General features: G+C 38.5%; 1 protein-coding gene across 1 annotated transcript; it reads right to left on the bottom strand.

The window, feature by feature from the left end:
- Window positions 1-11,640: 11,640 nt before the first annotated feature.
- Window positions 11,641-12,237, bottom strand: LOC131660356 (uncharacterized). The gene has a single exon (XM_058929594.1). The coding sequence runs from the start codon at window positions 12,235-12,237 to the stop codon at window positions 11,641-11,643; it is 597 nt and encodes a 198-aa protein (XP_058785577.1).
- Between the last annotated feature and the right edge of the window lie 2,374 nt (window positions 12,238-14,611).

Raw genomic sequence — 14,611 nt, 5'->3', positions numbered from 1 at the left:
TTGTGCTTAGGAGAAGAGTGAGCTTGTACTGTCTTGAGCATTTGCAAGTTAGGTGGGTAAAAACATCTTGGGTAAATTTTTGGGTATGACAGCTGCCCCTGTTCAATCTTCTTATACCTGAGGATGTAGATTGGTTTGTATGCCAATCGGCATCTGAAGGTAGAAGAGGATTGAACACTAGAATACCCAAGAAATTTGCCCTTGCTGAGATAAGGACTTTTTGGAGACGGGCTTGAAGATGCCGTCCAAGTGTTGGAAAAGATATATGAGACGGGCTTAAAGATGACATCTGATAGATGCCTTATGGATGTTGGGAGTGTAAAGTGAATTGATTGTAGTGACTCTATTGTCATGACTCCATTATCGTATTGTCTTGTTATGATCGTTTCTGAACTGAATACCGGGATTTAAATATGTGACTCAATTGTCGTGATTCCATTGTCGTGACTCAGTTGTCTTGATTCCATTATCGTGACTCAGTTGTCGTGATTCCATTATCGTGACTCAGTTGTCGTGATTCCATTATCGTGACTCAGTTGTCGTGATTCCATTATCGTGACTCAGTTGTCGTGATTCCATTATCGTGACTCAGTTGTCGTGATTCCATTATCGTGACTCAGTTGTCGTGATTCCCTTATCGTGACTCAGTTGTCGTGATTCCATTGTCGTGACTCAGTTGTCGTGGTCTTTTCTGAATTGAGTGTCACGATTAAATATGTGTCTTTCTTTGATCGTGTCTACACCGTTCGCGATGATAGAATTAGATCTTCGACTGTTGACAGTTACGGAACCGTCCGAGGTTTCCGCTTTAGATTTTGAAAAATTGATTGTTTAAGGAACCGTCTGAGGTATCGACTTAAATCTGAAGGTAGATCATTTAAGGAACCGTCCAAGGTATCGACTTAGATCCAAAGGTAGATCATTAAGGAACCGTCCAAGGTATCGACTTAGATCCGAAGGTTTTGAAGTTGTTTATTTGACTGCAGCAGTAACCCGAAAAAGGCAAAGTTAGTTTTTTATGCCATGATGTATGTAATGCCTTTATGTGACAGGCCTCTCAAAATAAATGAGAACCTTGCATGTTATGTATGCATTTGTCGCGATGCATTATGTATTATGTATGGACATGTATGCAATTGTATGATGTATGGCGTAATGAGTCCCTCAGAATAAATGAGAAACTTTGTATGAAATTTATGCTATGTATGAATATGTTTATGATTTATGACGTGTGACTATGATTTATGCAATTTGACACATCTTGATTGAGAAGGTGGATCTCCGTGTCATTTTTGATGTTTGATCTTGAAGATGCTCAGCTGGGGATTTATGATTTCTGCTTGGGGATGATCAGTAACTTGATGTTCCCTGATTGGGGATTAGAGATATTAATAAACCATGTTGGAGAAGAGCAAAGTGTTGGAGAACCAGTAGTGTTGAAGATGTAAACTCTGTTGGGGAGCTATGTCTTTTGTTAGACGAGTACGTGTGAAGATATCTTCTTTGAGGATTACTCTGTGGGGATATGATCCTGTGAAGTCGACTCTGTGGGGAGGAATGGATGCCTTGAACATTTCCCCCAGTGTTTATAGTAACTGTCATTCCTGGACTCGTATTGATTGGAACACAACGATGAATATTGATCGAAGCGTTGAACATGCTTTGCATAGTTTTGCCCCAGTTATTAGGGAAATTGAAGAAATTCGCCTTGCGAGGACCTTATGAGATATGTACTATGGGTGTCATGCCCCTAGTACTTAGTATGATGCCCCTAATTGATCGGGAAGCAGCTTCAGACCCACTTGGGTATATGCCTCTGATTGTTTGGCATTTTTGAGAGATTCTTCGAATCTTGACTTGATTGCCCCAGATTGATTGGGCAAAGCGTGCCATGCCCCTTGTGTACGTAGGAGACATTGCTTCTTGGAGTAATCTTGTCTGTCGGGATAACTTTCAGTCATTAGTTGTACTCTGTGCAAATTCTTTCTGTTGCTAACGTTTGAAATTATGTAGCAGAATTTGTTTAATAATGAATTCATGAGATGCAATGCATACGTTTGTCTTGAGTTTTTGAAAAACATTAAAACAAGAGATGTAAAAGCGTGATATTTATAAAACGTGATGTTTGTAAAGAACAGGATATCAACTCATCATTTGTGGTAAACCTTAAGGAGTCGGGATGCCTTTATTGTGACAGTATGCTTTCGAACTAACCATGCTTCAGTTAGGACTTTCAAGGGTTGTAACGTGGCTTGGTTCACGGTTTAAGAAACAAAGGATAAAGGCTCAAAATTTGATTGTACCCACCCCTCTTCGTGATGATCTTCAGTCCTAAGCTCAGTTAATCCAACTTATGCATTCAGGTTCCAAGAGACTTTTGGATTTGCACCTTTGATAATGATGATGGTTCACAAACAAAGAGAAATTTTTGAGATGGCAGTCACTTCTTTCTTTTGGTAGTCACAACATTGGGTTGTTCAAGAATTTATTGACTTCTCTGTTTTCATCTTTTTGATATCCCTAACTTTTGCCTGAACTGTTTATTTTTGAGATTACAGTCAGCGGGATGCCTTGATTTTTGCCTAAGTCATCTTTTTGATTTTTGACTTAGTAGGCTTTTATATGTTTTTTCATTTTTTTTGAAAGATATTGAATACCTTGCTTAATGATTGATGAACCATCATTGGCTTTTGACTGACATCTCCGACACTTCTTTGATGTGTGCGGATGAACGCTTGTGGCTGAACCCTTTGTTGAAAGATGTACTGAATGATTCTCTTAAAATAGAATGCACTACCAAATTAATTAAGAACTACCCTGCCCCAGGTTATGATCAAGGGTTTTAATTAGTATAAGAAAGAAACTTCTACTTCTTAGGCTCAAAGGGGTTGACGAGGGATTAATATCCTTATATCTCCACTGTTTAGGAATTGAAACAATGCCTGTACATCGTCAACATAGTCCGTTCAAAAGCATACTGTATGAGGTTGCGGTATCATTTTCGTCATTCTCCCTCAAAAGGCATACAACTTAGCAGGAGTTGAATAAACACGAAACATATGCAAAGTGAATACACAATTTAAAACGAGTGATAGCGAAATAATTTATTCAAGACAAACATATGCAATGCACTGATGATGATTATTAAAACAGATAATGTCTATCATAATTCGAATGTTTAAACAAACAGAATAGAAATTTGCAAATGAAACTAAAACTAATGATCTAAAAGTTCATCCTTCTAGCCATCCACAGCATTAGCAGTTACATTAGGAGTTTCAGGAGGATCAAACTCAACTTCCCCATCATCGATCATGTCTTGGATTTTGTTCCTCAATGTCCAACAGCTATTTGTATCATGACCAGGACTATCGACGTGATATGCACACCTCACTTTGGGATTATAGCTACGAGCATAAGTGCTAGGATTCTTGGGGGGATCCTTTAAGGTGATCAACTCTGACTTCAATAGGTGTTGTAATGCTTGAGCCAGTGACATAATGATCTTTGTGAATTGTCTTTTAGGCATGTCTTGCTTGTTTTGACGGCCTTTTTGAGGCGCCTGTGTGGAGATCAGGACTGCCCCAACGGATTGGTCATGGTTACCGTACACAGCATTGAAATCTGACTTCTCATTGGGATGCTTCTTTGTAGCACCTGAGGATGTAGCAGCTTGAATCTTACAACTTCGGATGCCATTCTCGACACGTTCCCCAATCAGTATAAGTTCAGTGAATCCAGATGATGAACTTCCCAGTAAATGACTATAGAAAGGACCAGTCAGTGTACTCATAAACATATCTACCAATTCTCTGTCAGCTAGGGAGGGTTTGACTCTTCCAGCTAGATCTCTCCATTTCTGAGCATACTCCTTGAAACTTTCATTAGAGCCCATAGACATGCTTTGTAGTTGCATGCGAGTTGGTGCAAGATCAGAATTATATTGGTATTGCTTGTAGAAAGCAAAAACCAAATCTTCCCAGGTATGGATGTTGGTACTTTCTAGTTGATAGTACCATTCGAGTTGAGTTCCAGATAAGCTTTCCTGAAAGAAATGGATCCAGAGCCTCTTATCAGCAGTGTGAGGCTGAATCTTCCTTATATAAGATCTCAAGTGCATCTTGGGACAGGAGACTCCATCATACTTAGCAAAGGCGGGAGTTTTGAATTTTGGAGGAATAACGACCCCAGGAACGAGTCCAAGCTCTTCAAAATCCAGTCCAGGTACCTTCTGAATTTCCACGCTTTTCAAACGCTCTTCTAACATCTTGTATTTGTCATCAGGGTGTTCATCCTCATGGTGATAGTCCTCTTCTTCCTCAAAGGGATTGGCAGAATCATGGTTGCTTTTTGCATCAGTTTTGACACTAGCATCGTCCTTTTGTTCATCGTCGTCTTCTTTAGAAACCTTGACTTCTTCAGCCCTCTTGAGTGGACCTCGGAATCTTCTTCCCATGTTAAGGACACCCACAGACTTTCTAGGCCTTTTCTCTTTCTTGGTCAGGAGTGCTTTCAGTTCATCTTGCCCCTTGGATAAGTTCAGGATCAGATCTTGAAACTGGGCATTCTGAGCTTGAAGGTCTTTGACTGATTGCTCGAGATTCATGATGCTGAAATAAACAGCGAGGAGGTGAGAAACCTGTGGTGGAAACCTGTGATGCGATGTTATGAATGCAGATTCAATGTTTCCAGTGATCTTTAGGAATTTAGTTAGCAACTTTAGAAAATGATTTGATCGCATCTTTGTCTGAAGAATTCTGATTTTTGGATGTTCTCCTTTGAGAATCAAGCTCACCATATCGAGTGGGTCATCGCCTCTGATTCGGGATACTTCTGAATTTGAAGGTACGCGGCTAGAGGAAAACAAATCCTCTTGCCCCTTGATAGGTGTTGAGTCTCTGAATTGGAAGGTATGTGGCCAGAGGAAAATAAATCCTCTTGCCCCTTGATAGGAATTCAGTCCTCGATAAGAGCACCTGAAATTATGCGCCCTAAATTCCTAAGATCCTTGAAAGGGTTAGTTAAATCATGTTATGCTTATGATGTCATGATTTCATGATGTTATGCAATGCAATGCATCAGGCAAAGCGTAAGATCGTAAGGACGAGTGAGTCCTACAAGAAGAACCTGCAAGAAAACCAAAGGGTTAGTAGCAAGCACAGGCAAGTCACACAAGTGCCCTTAGGTTTAAAGGCTTGCGTGAAGTTCGTAGGTAAGTACCCTCCCCACTGAAGTTAAGTTGGTTCAACCTGTCCTAGAATAGTAACCGGGTTCTATGGTGCTCATATCCCTGATCTTTCTCGCGGGCATTATCTCAACATGGCACTCGATCGGCCAACCAAAAGCATCCCTAGAGTCCAATCTCAATGAGTGTAGCATCGAGTATCAACCGGCTCCAGTCAGGAATCCAAAGCCAGCTATCTCGCTACTTCCTATAGGCCAAAGTCAAGTTCAACTAGGGTTCTAAGGGCGAATTAGTGCTTATGACACCACGCGGTAGCCAAATGTCTCCTCGATCATATTTAAGGGCCATCAGGACAAACCAAAGCGTCGCACTAACGGTGGCCACCAGATCAACCATAACGATACATGTCGTACAGTCTCCTTGGTCTCTTGCCACATACCTAAGGTACAATAGATCCGGGTTTAGGATCTTTCACACAGCAGAATACCCAAAACAGCCTTTAAAGATAAAGCAAACAAGTCAAACAAATTTAAAGTGATCCTAGCTCTAAGGTAACCCCTCTTTTATTCGAAAGCGTCCCCAGCAGAGTCGCCAGTTCTGTCATACGATGAACTGACTTTATATGAAATGTTGCGGTAAGCAAGAGTCGCCACCGACTTTTATTTTATCCAATTGGAAAGGCTAAAAGAACAGGAAAGACCTTTTGAAAAGAGTTTGAGTTCGGGGGGTAAGTTATACAAAGGGAAGGTGTAAGGCACCCTTTGCATCCATGGTTATCCATGGGCTCTTAATTGCTTAGCTCACTTTGTTGGAAATGTTTGAATTGTTTGAAAAGATTTTCGAAGAAGAACTTTAGCTTGTAAATAAGCGTAGTCTTTTTTAATTTGATTTGAAAAGAGTGGGAAAAAGAGTTGAATTTGAAATTTGAATTGAGCAAGCAATTAATAGCAACTACCCTAAGTTTAGAAATTTGTTCTTTTAGCTTTTCAGGGCGAAAGGGTCTATCCATACCATAAGAAGGCAGGAAGTCTTTCAATTGGATGTGCGGGTCATTGATAGTAATCGTTCGCCATAAGACTGCCCCTTGCCATAAAGAGGGCAGGTAGTCTAAGGGAAGGATATAATAGTCATTTGATTTTCTTAGGCATCATGCGAGGATACCTTAGCAATAGGGACGAGGCAACATCGAGGGAGTTTCAATAACTTTGAAGGATACCTTAGCAATAGGGACGAGGCAACATCGAGGGAGTTTCAATAACTTTGAAGGCAACATTGCTTTAGGTATCCTCGGAATCGAGGGACTTTGACTATTAATACGTTTAGAGGCAACATGCAACAATAAGGCAACAGTATAAGGCAACAAGGCAACCAGAGGGATTACCCTAAAGGTGCGTGTGTGGCACAATCAGGTGGTTAATTAAGATATTTATCTTGTAATTAGTTATCTACTTCTGTTAAAGGCTTGCACTCCCTAAGATTACTAACCACGCAGTTTATAAGTACGGAAATTAAAGGAAGAAAATAAATTCCTACGCTATTACAATAAACACCTGCGGGGATGGGGAAAATTAAGGCAAAAAAGAGAGAACAATAATTAACAAAAATTCTTGAATGCCTTGATCTTCCTCGAACCCTCGATCAATTCTGAAAATTAATAGGAAAATAATAGTGGTGAGTGTAAGAGAAGTTCCTTAACAGATGAAGTAAACCCTAGTTGAACCTATAAGGCAAATGTACAATTAATAAAAATTAATTTTAAGAAAAAGAATCGGAACTTAGCTTTTTGATTGGCATGACGCGTAATCGGAAGATCTTGGTTAACCCTGAAATTTGAACAAAGAAAAAAAAAGTTAGTGCATTGACTGATCTAAACCCTAATTGAAAAAACCCTAAAAAGGTTTACAAACCCTAACCCTAAATGGGTTTACAAACCCTGTCCCTAAACCTAGCAGGTTTATTCAAGAAAACTTATTATGACCTACAGGGTTTGTAAGACTAAAAGGTGTATTAATGGATAACACCTACCATTGACAGTGATTAGTGATCATGATTAATTCAGGGTTTAAAGCAGTTGGTTTAAAAATAATAATAAAAAAAATTAATTATCAACCTAACCCTAATTAATTTAAAATTATCAATTTAAATTAAATTAGTTAACATTATTTTTGTATATATAAAAAAAAAGAAGATTGAAATTTTAAAAGAATTAGTTAAAAAATATATTTTTTTATTAAAAAAAGAATAGAAAAACTAAGTAATAACAACAAAACAAATAAAATAAAAAATTAGAGCACTTAGCTCTGATCAGGTGTGAGAGCTTCATGATGGTCCATGGTGAGCTAGCAATCCAGGGCCCTTGGATCTTGGCGCTGTGAAGATCTGGTGGTGGATGCGTGAGGGATCATGGTGCATGCTTGTGTGTAGGACGCATGGGATTTAAACTTGAATGTTTATTAAAAATAAATGATCCTGGTCGTACTCGAACCCAGGTCACTAAAGGCACTTCCGATTCTCCTTTACCAATTGTTCTGCAAGTGATTCATATTAATATATTAACTTAAAAACAATTAATATAAAACAATGAAAGTGATGGGATGAGTCAAAAGAGAAAGTCGGGTGGGCCCCCTTTATGCGTTGAACAACCAATGAGGCGGAGAGAGGAAGTTGAAGAGCATTGACCGTCCAATATACGAATGCCACGCGTGGTCAAGGGATCTGCACTACTATTCATCATCTTCTTGGGATCACCTGCGGATTCTCTTGTGGAATTACCCACGATATTTCCTGCGAAATTTTCTTTGTTTTTCTCATCTTCAACCTGCGATTTAGAATACCTGCAAAACAAGATCCAAACAAATGCAAACGCCCCCAGACCTACTAATTGACACCTTACGAACTCAATGGAACTGTTGTTTTGGATTGAAAATTCTTGGAGGCATGAGAACGAAGAAGCACCTTCGTTTTGCCCTAGCCATGGTGGAATCTATTCCATACGTTAAAGCTCCAAAACAACGACTTCAACACCTTTTAAATGATCTCAGGGACTCATAGATATGAATAAATCACATTAAAACGCAAAGGATTTCGAGATATAAGAATCATAACACATGCATGAATATGTTAGTCATGAACATGGATTATACGTACATTCAATTAGGCTTCATGGTTCAGACTTACCCTTTGATACCTGTAGAAGGGATTAGGATGATCTTTTGGACTTGGAGAAGGCTGGAATGATAGAGACGAATCCTTCACTTTTCTTTGAAGTTTTTGGAAGCTTGGAACCCTAAATCCTCTCCTATTTTTTCGTCCAATCTCCTTTCTATGCCTGCAGACTTTAGGGGTATATATAGGGAACGGATTTAGGGTTATAATATTGCTTGAGAATCAAGTTGATTGGTAAGAGAAGAAATTGAAAAAGATTTTGTACAAAATCTTTCTAAACTTGGCCTTTCTTGCTCCACAAGTATCTCTCACGTTTTTCTTTGATTAAATATGAATATTATGCTCAATATTTGATTGGAAAATCAACCAAAATCATATCTTTCATATTTTTACTATTTTATTTAATTAAATCATGAATAAAATGAATTGAATCCATGAAATAATAAATAAAATAATAAAAAATTGAAATATACTTTTCTAGGGCGTGGATGGGCTTTGGATAAAGATTAGATAAAAAGAATTCAAACCCATTTAGAAAAAAGTGCATTTTGGGCAATATCTCTCTTTGTACATCCCTTGAAATTTGGTGAACTTGTGCATCTTGCCATCTCTCCATACTTTAACATTTTTCCATGTTTTTGGACTTTTTGGAAAGCTTGAAGAGTCCTCTAATCAACCCTTTTTGTTTCATCTCAAGTGAGTCTACCATGTTCAAGTTATGAGCTTTGGGAAAAAACGACTTTTTTGCGATCCTTTAGAAGGACCTGTAATGTTTGGGCTCATATCTCTCAAATGAAGCATTTTTGGCCTGGGCATGTGAGAGACAAAATTGTAGAGAATTCAATTTCCTTCAAATTGAGCTTTGGATGGGAAATTTCTGATGTTCCATGTGGGAGTTACGGCCGGTCAAAGTTCAGTTGACTTTTTCCTAAAAAACCCTAATTTAGAAACTCAGGTTCTTGATGATTCTGGAGTTTTTCTTGATGAATCATGATCAATCCTTGATCATATGATGAATGATACTCCATAATGAGGATGTTGACCAAAAATCAGAAGTTTTGACTGTAGTTTGTCCATAGTTTGACTTTTAGGTCAACCAGTCGATTATTGATCGTTTGAGCAGTTGATTGAGTAATCTTTTGAATCAGGGCTTGAAACTTGGCATGAAGGCACTTTGAATCATATGAGAGGCCATGAGGTCCACCTGATGTATCAGAAGTTCAAATTCCTTGATTAAATCAGAAACCCTAATTTAGATCTTGTGCTTAGGAGAAGAGTGAGCTTGTACTGTCTTGAGCATTTGCAAGTTAGGTGGGTAAAAACATCTTGGGCAAATTTTGGGGTATGACAATCACGCAGTAGCACAGCTGAGAGAGAAGTCTAAGAAGGTGAGCTTCAAGAGTGAGGAGATGAAGAGCGATAAGGGAGTTCTTCTGAATGATTCGGTGGAAAGCTATTCATCTAAAGACTTAATGACTTCAACTATTTTGCCTGTCCCAAGTACATACACTTTTCCTTACGTTTTCCCAAACCAGTTGGCTCCCATATCCAACGGATCTATCACCGCTGCATCTCCACCCTCCAAATGGCATCCAACGTCCCAAGATTACCCCACGCGTGTCACGCGTATTCCTTCGACACTTTTCCCTTCACATTGCTTAGTTAATGTCTCAGATTCTGTGGCTTCCCAAGATACAACCTGTACTCCATTATCTTCAAGCAATCCCACCCACCTCTCACAGCCTGCCACGTCAACCGAAGCTTATCCAAACACAATCTCAGATTTGAACCTTGTGGAAAAGGTTCTTGATGGGCCCGGGAGTAATATTACTAACACTATGGGACGACCCTGCAGAATGAAAGGAAGTCCAAGTTGGCTAAAAGACTACTATAGTTAATGGGCCTTATTTCTTTTATACTTTTTTTAAGTGATTTTCTCTTTTTATGTTTAGGCCTAAGTTCCTTTGAACAACCTAGAAACCCTAGTATTTAAAGTTGTATTGTATGGCAGCTGAAGACAAGAAAAGAAATGTTTTAAATTTGTTTTATGTTTTTCCTCCTAGTTTGTAGATCCGAACGTTATCTTTGGTTTTTTAATCAACATTGGTAACACACAACCGCTTTCAGAGTTCCAAAATACCAATACTTGTAAAAAGGGGAACGTGATATTCACTCAGGAACAACAATTTGATTTCTTTTGTTCTTTATGGCAGTGTTATAACAAGTTGAACATTTGATTTCTTTTGTTCTTTATGACAGTGTTATAACAACGACACAACCTTCAGTCGACTCCAACAACATTCGTTCGGGAATCTTCAAAGTCCCAGCAACAACAAACAACGAAAATTTTAAATCGGATCCCGTTTCATCGGTGAATCTTCCTCTATGTCGATAACGATTTCTTCATCGCTCTGTTGTTTTAGTGTTGTGTTTTCTATTGATGTCGTTTGTGTTTATTACCGTCGGGATTGATCGAAACTGAGTTTATCTTCTTGATTTCATTAAAATACCTTATGGATTTTTAAAGAAGAAGATGAATTTGAGCAGTGAGAGATGAATTGAGTTTGAAGAGCTGAGTTTTTGTTAGAAGGAAGGAGATACTGAGGAGTTTCGAAGGAAGGAGATACTGAGGAGTAGGGAAGAAATGCTGAAGTGGATTGGTTTTCAGAACCATGTGAGAGAAATGGGAACAGGGTTGACTTTTCTTATTTCTAGCCCAATCTGAATTCCTTTCTCACACTCCTATATAGCGCCTCACTCTCCCATTTGAGAATTTTTTCCCCACCTGCCACACCTGTGAAAAAGTATTCCCAAATTGCCACACCCTGAAAACTAATTCCCAGACTGCCACAACTTGAAACCATGTCGCCAATCAGGATGGAGAAAAGGGTGGGCCCTACCTGCTCCAAAGACCATGTCGCCAATTGGAATGGGGACATGGTGGGCCCTGTCTGCCACAAAGAAGCATGTCGCCAATTGGAATGGGGACATGCCCTTTTTTTATTTTTTTCGTTTTTATTGTTTTAATGATTTTTGTTTTGTATTTAATATATTTTTAATATATATTTATGTTATATGCATTAAATAATTTAATTAAATGGTTTAATATCATTTTTTTAACTAATTAAAAATTAAATTAATTATCTTAAACATAATTAATACTAAATATTATTTAATACGAAATAAACTTTAATACAAAATATTAAATTAAAAACAAATATTATTAATTATAATTAATACAACTTAATACAACAACATCTCTAAATAATATTATTAACTAGAATGTTTAACTAGTTAGAAGGGCCCGCTGCATTTGGCCGATGCGAACATTTTTTGCGCATATGTAATCCTTGACAGATTCCACATCGTCTTTTTACTTTCTCAACGGTGTCCATTTCAGTCCTAATGCGAGTGCTGTTTGGGCGACCTTTTTTGTTTCGTCGCATTCTTTCATTGTGTAAAAGAATATCACCTTGATAAGGAGTCCATTGATCTTCTTTGGGAACACCGATGAAGCTTTGTTCGTATACCTTGAAGATATTTCGAACTCGAAATACAGGAGGGATAAACATCTGATAATTGAGTCGGACATGAGAACAAGCTGCAATGGCATGCGAGCAGGGCACATGAAAAGTTTGAAATTTCCCACAGTCACATGTTTGTTTTTGGAGGTCGACGTTATAATAAGTAAGTGGCCGGCACTCGTTATTATTAACTGTCTCTTGGACGACGAAATAGTTTCTCTCACGATCAAAACTTAGGACATTATAATTGTGAGATTTTTCTACTTCTTTTTGCATCTCTTTCATGCAATTATCCGTGAAATCCTCCTTTGATGACAACATTTTTGTCCAATTATGACCTCGCCTCCCAAACAATGTGCCCATCCTGAATTATGTGGACCTTACCAGTGTTGTAATTGGTAAATTCCTTGTTTCCATCATCACCGAGTTCAATGATTCCACAAGGTTGGTTGTCATGTGACCCCATCGTCTTCCACCGTCATAAGCTCGCGACCATTTTTCTCTTGGAAGATTCTCTATCCAGTTGAAAGCTTCCAAGTCTGTTTGTCGGATTTCCTCCCGATAGTAAGCGTATGTAGACTCCGTCAGAGCATACCCTGTATATGCAATATTAAAAATATTAGTATAACAAAAATATGAATTTAAAGGTTGAAGACCAAAACACTAAAAAAATATAGATTAAATTACCCATGTTTACAACTTTCTTGCGGAGGTCTTTGTCCTTGATCGCTCGCATAAAATTTTGTGTTATGTGCCTGATGCAATACACATGCACTGAAGGAGGATTTTGCCAGCCATTGTCTGGGTTATTGTATGCACTCTTTATAGATTCGTGTCGATCAGATATCAAACATAGATCAGATTGAGGGGTCACGTGCAGCCGCAAATTTTTTAGAAAAAAACTCCAAGCCCCTCCTGTCTCACCTTCAACCAATGCGTAGGCGACTGGGAAAATGTTACCGTTCCCATCTTGCGCAACAGCCATTAGCAACGTTCCTCTATATTTTCCATACAGCCATGTGCCATCGACTTGCACAATTGGTTTGCAATAGGCGAAACCTCTGATACTTGGTTGAAACGCCCAAAAAAGGCGATGGAAAATTCTTGCACCACTAATTTGTGTTCCATCATCTAAATATGCAGGCAGTGTTTCCAACTCTATTACGGTTCCAGGAAGATGCTCTTGCATGACTAACAACCATTGCGGTAGGTCATTGTATGAAGCCTCCCAGTTTCCATAAATAGACTCGATTGCTTTGTTCTTTGCAAGCCATCCCTTTTTATAAGATATCGTGTAGTTGAAAGCTGTACGAACATGAGCGATAATAGTTTTCACCTTGATTGAAGCGTCGTCGCTGACAAGAGCTCTGATGCTTTGAGCGATAAGATTTGAGTAAAGCTTAGCTTGCTGTGATCTTGTGACATAGAAGACGCCATGCAAGTGTGTAGTCCACCAATTCTACCAATAACCCATTTACCACATCCCTTTTGTAATGATGCTCTACATGTGAAGCCGCATCCTTTGATCCGACATCTAACCAAGAAACGCTGCGTATCAGACTTTTATATCTCGAAATCAACACTATTTTTAATGTGATATTGACGGATTGCATACATACTGAAGGATAGAAAAACACTTAGAAAGGGGGGGGGGGTTTGAATAAGTGTAGCTCTAAAACTCGTAAAATAAAAATAATTTGCACAATGATTTTTATCCTGGTTCGTTGTTAACTAAACTACTCCAGTCCACCCCCTTGGAGTGATTTACCTCACCTGAGGATTTAATCCACTAATCACACAAGATTACAATGGTTTTCCACTTAGACAACTTCTAAGTCTTCTAGAGTATACTGATCACAACCTGATCACTCTAGGAACAAACTGCTTAGATACCCTCTAAGACTTTCTAGAGTATACTGATCAACAACCTGATTACTCTAGTTCTTACAACTTAATGTAAACAAATTCTTTTAAGAGTTACAATGCTTCTTATAAAGCTATTATCACAACTGTGATTTTCTCTTAAGTTTAAGCTTAATCTCACTAAGATATTACAACAACAATGTAGTGAAGTTGAAGATGAAGTTTGAGAGCTTTTTGAATTTGACAGCGTTTCTGTATATTTGCGCAAGTGTTATATTCAGCTTCTCATCAGAACTTCAATATATAGGCGTTTGAGAAGATGACCGTTGGGAGCATTTAATGCTTTGCGTAATCCGTACAGCATTGCATTTAATGTTTCACTCTTTTGTCAACTACCTCGAGCCTTGATTTTGCTGTGTCTACTAACGTTGCCTTTAATAGCTTCTAACGTTCCTTTTGTCAGTCAGCGTAGCCTGCCATCTTGTACTTGCTTCTGATCTGATGTTTGTGTAAACAACGTTTGAATATCATCAGAGTCAATTAGCTTGGTGCAGAGCATCTTCTTGTCTTCTGACCTTGAAGTGCTTCTTAGCGTGATACCATGAGAACTTCAGTGCTTCTGCTTCTGATCTCAAGTGCTTCTGATGCTTCCATACACCATGTTATGATTCTGCTTGACCATTTTCTGATGTCTTGCCAGACCATGTTCTGATGTTGCATGCTGAACCTTCTGAGTCAGTGCTTCTTGCGCTGATTTTGTGCATACTCATTATATAATTCCTGAAATGGAAATTGCATAGTATTAGAGTACCACATTATCTCATACAAAATTCATATACATTGTTATCATCAAAACTAAGAATATCGATCAGAA

The sequence above is a fragment of the Vicia villosa genome, linkage group LG1 (genome assembly GCF_029867415.1).
Source record: "Vicia villosa cultivar HV-30 ecotype Madison, WI linkage group LG1, Vvil1.0, whole genome shotgun sequence".
NCBI classification, from domain to species: domain Eukaryota; kingdom Viridiplantae; phylum Streptophyta; class Magnoliopsida; order Fabales; family Fabaceae; genus Vicia; species Vicia villosa.
This window is presented reverse-complemented; position numbering and strand designations above follow the sequence as displayed.

Coding starts and splice junctions, on each gene's coding strand:
- LOC131660356 (XM_058929594.1), bottom strand. CDS start 12,237: ATGGGCACATTGTTTGGGAGGCGAGGTCATAATTGGACAAAAATGTTG.